Source organism: Lipotes vexillifer, unplaced genomic scaffold (genome assembly GCF_000442215.2).
Source record: "Lipotes vexillifer unplaced genomic scaffold, Lipotes_vexillifer_v1.1 scaffold933, whole genome shotgun sequence".
NCBI classification, from domain to species: domain Eukaryota; kingdom Metazoa; phylum Chordata; class Mammalia; order Artiodactyla; family Lipotidae; genus Lipotes; species Lipotes vexillifer.
The window spans coordinates 144,692-154,236 of NW_006770403.1; the positions used below are offsets into that span (position 1 = coordinate 144,692).

At 33.4% G+C, this 9,545-nt stretch overlaps 1 protein-coding gene across 1 annotated transcript; it reads right to left on the reverse strand.

Moving 5' to 3' along the window:
- Window positions 1-370: 370 nt before the first annotated feature.
- On the reverse strand, window positions 371-9,545 carry JCHAIN (joining chain of multimeric IgA and IgM). The gene is made up of 4 exons (XM_007446092.1): window positions 9,457-9,545; window positions 5,580-5,706; window positions 1,876-1,956; window positions 371-1,304 (listed from the first exon to the last, which is right to left on the reverse strand). Exons 1-4 carry the CDS (start codon window positions 9,518-9,520, stop codon window positions 1,100-1,102), a joined length of 477 nt encoding a protein of 158 aa, XP_007446154.1. The 5' UTR covers window positions 9,521-9,545; the 3' UTR covers window positions 371-1,099.

Consider the following 9,545-nt stretch of genomic DNA (forward strand, 5'->3'; position numbering starts at 1 on the left):
TATTTGTTTGTTTATTTATTTATTTATTTATTTTTGGCTGCACTGGGTCTTCGTTGCTGTGACGGGCTTTCTCTGGTTGCAGCGCGCAGGCTTCTCATTGCAGTGGCTTCTCTTGTTGCGGGGTGGGGCTCTAGGCACCTGGGCTTCAGGAGCTGTGGCATGTGGGCTCAGTAGTTGTGGCGCACAGGCTTAGTTGCTATGCAGACTGTGGGATCTTCCTGGACCAGGGCATGAACCTGTGTCACCTGCATTGGCAGGCGGATTCTTAACAACTGTGCCACCAGGGAAGTCCCATAAATGATATTTTAACTTACATACAGCAAAGTTAACACAAGCAAACTTTTTTCCAGTAAATTATTTCACACAGGTATATGCTTATGAATCTATTTAATTGTTCAAACTGTGCTGGAGAATACATATTTTGGAATACATAATTTGCTAGATTCAGTTGTCACAGAGGTGATTTCTAATGGGAATTTCTCACACTATCCTGATTATCAAAAAAATTTTATTAAAAAAAATCCATATAATTTGCTCCCAAATCTGTTATATCAAAATATATTTTTCAATTATATGCTTAATTATGTCACTTTCAGCTAATTGGCTTCATAAATATTAGAGATCCCATTTTAAATTATTTTATGAATATTTCCAAAACATATTTTCCAATTATTATTTTTCTAATGAAGACAAACAATTGACCTACATTTACATATAAATTTTCTCTGCACAGTGATACTTTTTTTTTTAAAGAGAATAGTGTGGAATGTGCAAAAGCTTGGGCTCTCCAGGGCAAAGCCAAAAAATTTTAAAAAGGCAAAATTTAATTATGTCTCCTGATTTTTACTCTTTTGAGTTTTATTTTCTCCCCTTGTTTATTTTTTTAAATGCTAGAAATTTACCTTAAAAAATAACAATGCTACTATTTCAGTTATTTTCCCGGGGGCAGGGGGGTGGGGGGGAGTTGGGTAGTTAGTTCTATATTATCCCCCCAAAAAATCATGGTTTCAAATTCACTGGTAGTAAATATATTAACTACCTGGAATCAGAATGGAGAGCCTTTCAAGATAAGAAGTTGTGCAGTCAGCAATGACTTAAATTAGTCAGGATAGCAGGAATCCGGGGTCAAAGCTGTTTCCACCATTTTGGTCTTACCACTATAGGTAAGTGGGACCCTGTTTGTATAGCACTTGTTTCTGTCATAAGTGTAACAAGTCTCAGTGTCTTCATCACAGATATTGCTCTGGGTGGCAGTAACTACTTGATTATCCAGCTCCACTTCTGTAAGATCACATTTTTTACAGCTGAAAAACAAATAGATGCATTAGACAACCCCCATCAAATGTTGTCTCAGAATCTGAGTAACTATACATTTCTATCCAAAATCAATTAGTTCTGACATAGGGTGACTCCTTTCAGACTTCAACGTCTCTATAATACAGAATTAGTTACGTAATTTTTCAACCTTCAGTTGAAAGGAAGCAATATAATTAATATGATAATATGATTGTGAGGTACTAGGAGTAAATGAGTTATTTATAGTAACAAAGAAGGGTTTGTTCTTTAATTTTTTATGTTGGATTCTATAGTTTCCAAAGAAACACCTGATTATTGAACTATAAAGACAAATTGGTCCTTTGTACTAATGGCAATAATTTCATCTTTAGAATAAATTTACAGCTAACTTTTATCTGTGATAAAGTTTTATGAATTTATGATACCTAATGATTAACACAGGAATTAATGGATTCAAAAGTTCAAATTATATTGGTAAATGTTTATACCCCAATTTGTTTTCAAAAACATTCTTACTAACAATTTAATTAAAAGTTATTGACTTCAATATCTATATTAGTATGAAGGAAAATCTCTTACAGGTCGGACAAATGGTACACAAATTTGGTTCTCAGGGGTGAGGTAGGATCAGAGATATTCTCCCTGCTGTTCAGAGGAACACTAAAAAAAGAAAGAAAGACAGAAAACAAAGAAGAATAATGAAATTAGCAGATACTGCTATTTTTGGTAATAGGTATATTGCTAGGACAGTACTTACTATTTCATTCGGACATTTAGCACTCTATAAACACTCTTTAGTAATACTACTACTCAGATTTCACAGTAATTGTTACATTTTAAACATTGTCATTCAAAATAAACCTCACAACAACTCCTCTGTCAACTATCTTTGATTACTTGGCAAATCCCTGCTTTTCCTTTAAAAATAAGCTCAAGTTTTACCTTCTCTGTGATTTTTACCTTGATCCCATCCCCACCCCTCAATAAACTCCTTCCTCTGTAGTCTCATTAAAGTTTCATATATCTTATTATAACAAATGCCATACTACAGTTGCTTACCTACACAGTAGTTGCTTCTAGATTCTATAAATTCCTTTAAGCAAAAACGTTTACACATTCCCAGTGCCTTGCTACATGTGTGGCATGTAGAACATGTTCAATATTTATGGAATGAATGGCCAGATACTAATATCCAAATTTTAGAAATGCAGTAATTATAAATCAAAGAGGTTGGTGACCTACCCAAGGTCACACAACTACTAAGCAGTAAAGCTGGAACTGGAATCCAGACCTCTTGATTTGGAGATGTTCCATGAAAAATTACACATCAACTAGTTCAGGTGATTTCATTAAATTTTACATTTTTTCATCTATGTCACCACTCCTCATCATATGCATCCCACCCTACCAAAAAATACAAAAAACAAACAAACAAAAAACCTCATGCTTCCTAACTCAGTATTTAGCAATATTATCCACATAGATATCCAAGCCAAAAACTTGGATACCACCCTCAGTCTTCCCTCTCTGTCATGACCTATATCTAATCCATCTCACAGTTCAACTGATTCTGATTCTTTGCATCTGTGAACTCCAGCTACTTGATCAGGACACCACCATTTCTCTCCTAGTTTGCAGCAATACCCTCCTGCAGTCTTGACCCCTCCAATGTATTAGCCACATTATTGTCAAAATAGTCTTTTTAAAATACAAGCCTAATTTCCTTCTCTGCTTAAAACCTACACTGTCTCCCCCTAGAAAACAGGGTATCATTAAGATGGCACAGAAGACACTATATGAAATATCTCTAACTCTCCAGCCTTCTCTCTCACCACACCACCCTCTTTATAACATGTGCCAGCTATAAACAGCTGCTTGCAATTGCACAAACTAACCACGATTTTCTCATCTCCAAGTCTTAACAATGACAAAACAATAACAGTTCTAACATTTACTGAGCACTTACAGTGTGCCTGGTACTATGATAAACATGTTAACATGATGATCTCATATAATCCTCACAGCAGCCCTGTTTCCTTTTCCTGGCATGATCTGCTTCACCCATCAACCCTGCCGTTCCCCCACACACATTTACCTAGCTAACTCCAGTTCAGTCAGCTAACAGCCATCATCCACTTCTACCACTTACTCCAAATACCCTCTCCTGCCTCCCCCTGCCACTCTCCCACCTCCCCCAAGGACTGGAATGGGTGCCCCCACTTTGTGCTCCTATAACATCCTATGCCTATTCTTGTCATAGCATTTACAATACTGTATTGAAATTGCCTTTTCAATTATTTAAAGTTCCCTACTAGACTGTAAATTCTTTGATGGCATGGACTGTGTTTTATATAAATTATTTTATCCCCAGCTCCAATCCTCAGTGGCTTTCAGAAGCACTCAATAAATGTTTGCCAAATGAATGGATGAATGATCAACTCTTTACTTTAAATAATGAGAAAAAGTAAGGGAATAAACATGTATGAGTGTTTCACCATGGGCCAAACACTGTTCTAGGTGCTTTTATACATTACTATATTTAATCCTCACAACCTTAGGAAGTATATGTGTATATATACATACCTATATAATTATTCCTTTTTTTCAGTTTAGGAAACAGGCTCAAATTAGTTAAGTAACTTGCCCAAAGTCATATCATTAGTAAGTGATGGAGTTGGGAGTAATGCCATAATGACGCAACAATGATAATAAAACTTTCAGAAATAAGATTAGGGAAGCATCAATACACATCAGGGAAGTGGCATGAAGTAACTGAATTGCCTGATTTCAATAAATAATATATCATAAAAAGAATCATGTAATAGAAGAAAAAGATAAATTAGAGAATCCTGGTGTGCCATTTTAAATCTGTCCCCTGGAGATTTAAACATAAGATAGACACTCCTCTTCAACATGGTTTAAGTGCCAGTGTCATGGATGCCATCTCCTCAAGTTACATGCTTCTCCAATTGTTCTATCCTTAACAGGGAGCTATGTGGTATAGACTCTGTGGTCAGAGAAAATCTGCTAGAGGAAGAGATGTCCAAGCTAAGACACGCAGGGTGAGGAGTTAACCAGGTTAAGAGGGGTGGGAGAAAGAGTTCTTCAAGCAGAGGAACTAGGTTATGCAAAAACGGAAGAGGAAGAGAGCACTGTGAGTGTGAGGAAATAAAAGGTACCGCAATGTACTGGCTTTTCAAACATGAGGTGAAAAAAAAGTGGCAATGGAAGAGCTTGAGAGTTTTGCCGAGCGTTATAGGTTAGGCTGAGACATTCGTAATTTATCCTAGTAACAACATTACAGGAACCAGTAAAGGGATTTTAAGAAGGATAGTGACATAATGATAACTGGCACATAGGTTAGGTGAATAAATAACAGCAAATATGTTTTGAAAATGTGCCAGGAACTATACAGTCTTCAAAAGGAATAGATCTTCTCAATTTATCTTTAAAATAACCCTATGAGATACATATTATTTTCCTATTAGTAAAGATGAGAAAGTTGAAGTTTAGATTGGTTCAGTAACTAGCATACCAGAGCACATAGCTATTTAGTGACAGCCAGAACTCGAAACCAATTCTTAAGCATATTATACTTCTCCCATTGATTAAATGGGATCGAATGCTATGTTCTGTTTCAATAAGAGGTATTTGATTTGGGGGGAGGCTATTCAAGGTAGAAGTAGTTCACAAGGAAGACATTAATGACTAGATCCAATAGGAATCTCAGTTCTTAAGTATTATTAGCATTTCTGCTGTCGAATAAGACTCATAGCTTATGACAGACTATGTGTGATATGAAATAAATATCTGAAGTCCAATATACAAGTGTAGACGAAATTAATTCAGTCAATTTGATTAGTCTACCTTACTTTTATGGAGACCGGCAGTTGAGTACAAAGTGAAATACTCTGTGGTCCATATATGGTACAAAACAAGCCTTTTAATGTTATCTCAAGTTTCACTTTGAACTGATCAAGGGCAACTAAAAGTTCTGATTCAAATTGAAATAACTCCGTATAAACAGGGCATGTTGATGACTGGATGCGACCTTCCGTTATTATTTGATCTAGCTGAATGGTTTTAGGTTGCCTGGAAACCTTTGTTCCTGCTCCCAACTTCTACATAATTGGCTCAAGCCCATTAACCAGATTCAACTAATGTTAGGTGCTACACACCAAAAAGAGGAGCAAAAGATATAGGTATCACATGCAAACGATTGCTAATATCAGAAAGTATCTCTGCTCACAATATGAAAAAATGAAACATGAAATACCACATACATAATTCTGATGTTTCTTTCCACAATGTCTTGACTAGGATCTTCAGCAGAAGGGATGATCCTGGAAGTAATCCGGGCACACTTACATTTGTTGTCAACAAGAACAGTCCTTTCTTCTTCATCTTGGGCTTGAAAGATAAACATATTAAGAAGAAAGGTAAATGAAAGTCTATTTTTATACTTTCTATCGAGTTAATTTATGCCCTTCCCCCCAGCAGAAAAATTAAGTTTTATGGTTGATCAGTTTCAGCTTTCTCCATTTGCTCTTTTTCCTAATCTAAAATAGCTAAGTGGAATCTCACAGCCTAGTGAAGGAAATCCAAATGAACTCCAAAAGGAATTTTCTCTCCTTCCCTTGGACCAGTCCATGGTCTTTCTAACCTGACTGAAAGAATTCTGGTTTTAATCTAATGCTATGAATATAGGCACAACCCTCTGAATGATGTGGCTTTGTAAAAATCAGTGCCAAATGCCAAAATGAGAAAGAAAACAAAAATCTAAACTGGATTTCTCTCAGACCAGAGCAATTTATTCAAAAGCGAACAAAAAGTAACATTAGCCTTTATAATAAACCCAGTTTGAAGTGTCACGTCCTTCCTGAATTCCCAGTTATACTTTCTTTTTTCCTTAGATTGCATTGGAACTAAGAACATGCATATTTTCCCAAAGATAACCTTCTTTTGTAACACTTTAAATATTCTCCACTGAAAGTTTCCTAAACTTAATTATATTCTTCTTTTTCATAATAACATTCAGGTTATCATAGTATAATGATTTAATACAATAAAAAAATAAGTGCTATATTTATTAATATTTCTTATAAGAATTATTTTTAAAGATACTATATATAGACATAAGGTGCTATAAATTTGCTAAAACAATTTAGAATATATTGTGAGGTAAAGTTCTATTTAATATTATATGCATGTGTACAGAAAAAAATAATAAATGAATGAGTGAATACACAGATGACTATTAAAGCCTTAACTCTGAATGTCAACATTTATTGTCTAATCTGAATACTAGACAATGAGGTCTGGTAAGTGCCGCAAAGAATTAACAAAGAAAATTTCTTATTATCTGGACTTAGATCAGTTAACAGATACCTGAAGAGTTAATAATAAGTAGCTTTACTGGTGACGAGGAGACTAATAATCCCATTAATAAATATAGGGAACACAGAAAAAAACCAAGCTTGGAAAGGAAAATAGTGAATTAAGTTCCAGAATATATAAAAAAAGTTTTACATTTTTTTTATTCTGAAATGATTTTAGTCTTACAGAAAATTTGCAAAAATAGTACAGAAAGTTCTAATATATCCTTCACCTAATTTCCCCTAATATTTACAACTTACATAACCATAGTACAGTTATCAAAATGAGGAAAGTTACATTGATATAATACTATAAACTAAACTACAGACCTAATTCAGATTTGACTAGTTTTTCCACTATTCTTTTCCTGTCCAAGGATCCAATCTGGGATCCCACATTGGATTTATTTGTTGTGTCTCCTTCGTTATGTACTCTAATCTGTGACAGTTCCTCAGTCTTTCCTTGTCTTGTAAAAAATTTTAATAAAAAAAGAGAAGATGCTTATAATATATGTAGTGGGGGGAAAACAGTGTCATTTCATCTCTCTTAAAATGCATAAGAACCTGAGTAAAAAAAAACATTGTTTTTTCTTTAAAAAGTTGAAAAATTATTGTAAAAAATTAAAACAATGTAAAAGACATAAATAAAAAGAGACAATCCACTCTCCCCCCAAAAATCAATAGCTTTATTTAATAGTGTTAATTAAACAATAATAATGATGCTAAATATCTTTTTTATTCCTATAATTTTAGCTAAGTGACATTTAAAATTTCCTTCCATCAAGCTCAATTAAAAAAACAAATACTTAGCACACAAATTCAAGTTATAAAGGTTAAATGATAAGGATAGATATAACTGTAACTGGAAATCTAATTATTCTGGTGACGATCCCAGAACAGAAAGGAGCTAACTGCAGTATTTCAGTCTTAATGATAACAGTCATTACAAAAACATTTTAAGACCATTGTTATTGCACTTATAATTGTTTTGAAGTACTTTATAATGTATTATTATGCTATTATTCATAAGTTCTTAATAAATCTTCTGATTAAAGTCTGTATGGTACTGGAGAAAAATCATTACGAAGCAATTTAAGACAATGATATAATTCTTCTTAATTTTTTGAAAAGAGTAAGATGACTTAAATGGTGTCCTTTCCCTCCTCCTGTATTCATGACTCTTAAATGTTTTCTCTCAATAAAATAGAAATGAGCATGTAATGCCTGACCAAAAAATACAGATTGAGTCAAATAGTGACTTGATCATTAAGTCTTAAATAGAAAATATCTGTATTTTAGTTATGGCATATATTCTCTTGCCAGAAACCTAGGAGAAAACCATCATTAATTACTGTTACTATATAAAAATACTAGGTAGCCTAATATACCTACCAGAAAAATGTACAAATACTTTCAATTCACCAAGACTTATAAGATTCTAACATTCTGTTTCATCGACAAGCAGTATTTTTCCTAATAAACCTGTTATTGTAGACTATGCCTTACTTTATTCCAAGAGCACCTGAAAGATAGTAGGTGCTCAATAAATATTTGTTAAATTTAATGCAATTCAAACGAGTAAGAAAATAGACAATACATACTAGATATGAACGTAATGAGTTTACTAAAAGGTGATTCTCTTATACAGGAAGAATAGGATAGTAGTTAGGAGTGTGGACTATAGTGTCTGATGGCCTGGGTTCTACCTACCACATGCTTGTTGTATGACCTTAGGTAAGTTACTTCATCTCTCTAAATTTCAATGGGCTCAACTACATGTCAGAAACAATAATAGTACCTACCATCAAATGGTTATTGTGAGAATTAAAGTTAGCATAATGCCTAGAATATAGTATATACTCAATAAATTATAGCTCTTTTATACATATATAGCTATATATATGTTTCACATGTTTATAGGTATGTAAATATGTTATAAACATATGTACTTATATATATGTATAGGTACATATACATGGTTTACTACTAATATCTTTGTTTTAAATATTATTAAATTCTTAGCGCTAATTTAGTATAAACTATACGTAAAATCACTGTTCTTAATTACATCATACTCTGTCTTGAAATATGAGATCAAAAAAAAAAAAAGAAGAAACTCAGTAAGTCTTAGAACAAACCAGCCAAATTATATCACTTCTAATTCATACGCCCTTCTAGATGAAAATTATTAAACACTGTACTTCTATATTCAGAAAAAATCCATTTTCTATAATAGTTTGAAAAGTTAATAAACAAAATAACTGAAGTTCAGCCATCAAGTTATAGGAAACGTGTACAACATTAAACACTGTTAAAGGGTCATAATAAATCTGTAGGCTCAGATCCAGGAACGTTGTTAGAACATATTAATACCAAGCTCTCTGGGGAAATAAAATCCCAGTGCACTCTATATTGTATTTATAATAATTATTACTTCATTTCTCCAGAATATAAATTTGAGACACTCAAGGAGAAGATTACTGATTTTCAAGATTCAATATGGGTATTCGTTTAAGTATAGCTATCTGTACTTATCCAGAAATATCTACTTTCTTGTTCTCTAGGTTGTAGTAGGCAAACAAATAAGAGAAGAGAAAAAAGAATAAAAAGAATGATGAGTCTTGTCCATGTAAATATCACTGCTCACAAAAAGATTAAGACATGCTAGAAAAAAGTAGCCAGCTAGCTGTCCAACCAAAACACAAATATAAATGTTTAAATCTGAAGAACAGATTTGTGTTCTATTTTTCATTTTATCTGGGTTCATTCTCAAAATACCACATACCTGTCACAAGAACAGCTGTAACAAAAATGGCCAGGACTCCCCAGAAAAGCAAATAGTTCTTCATCTTGACTTTCTTTTGAAAAACTGGA

What these genes read in the sequence shown, in the direction of transcription:
- JCHAIN (XM_007446092.1), bottom strand. Translation starts at nt 9,520, where the DNA reads ATGAAGAACTATTTGCTTTTCTGGGGAGTCCTGGCCATTTTTGTTACA. An exon ending in TACAGCTGTTCTTGTGACAG is followed by an intron (nt 5,707 to 9,456) that starts GTATGTGGTATT and finishes TTATCTTTCAAG; the next exon opens with CCCAAGATGAAGAAGAAAGG. An exon ending in GAAAGAAACATCAGAATTAT is followed by an intron (nt 1,957 to 5,579) that starts GTATGTGGTATT and finishes TTCTTTTTTTAG; the next exon opens with TGTTCCTCTGAACAGCAGGG.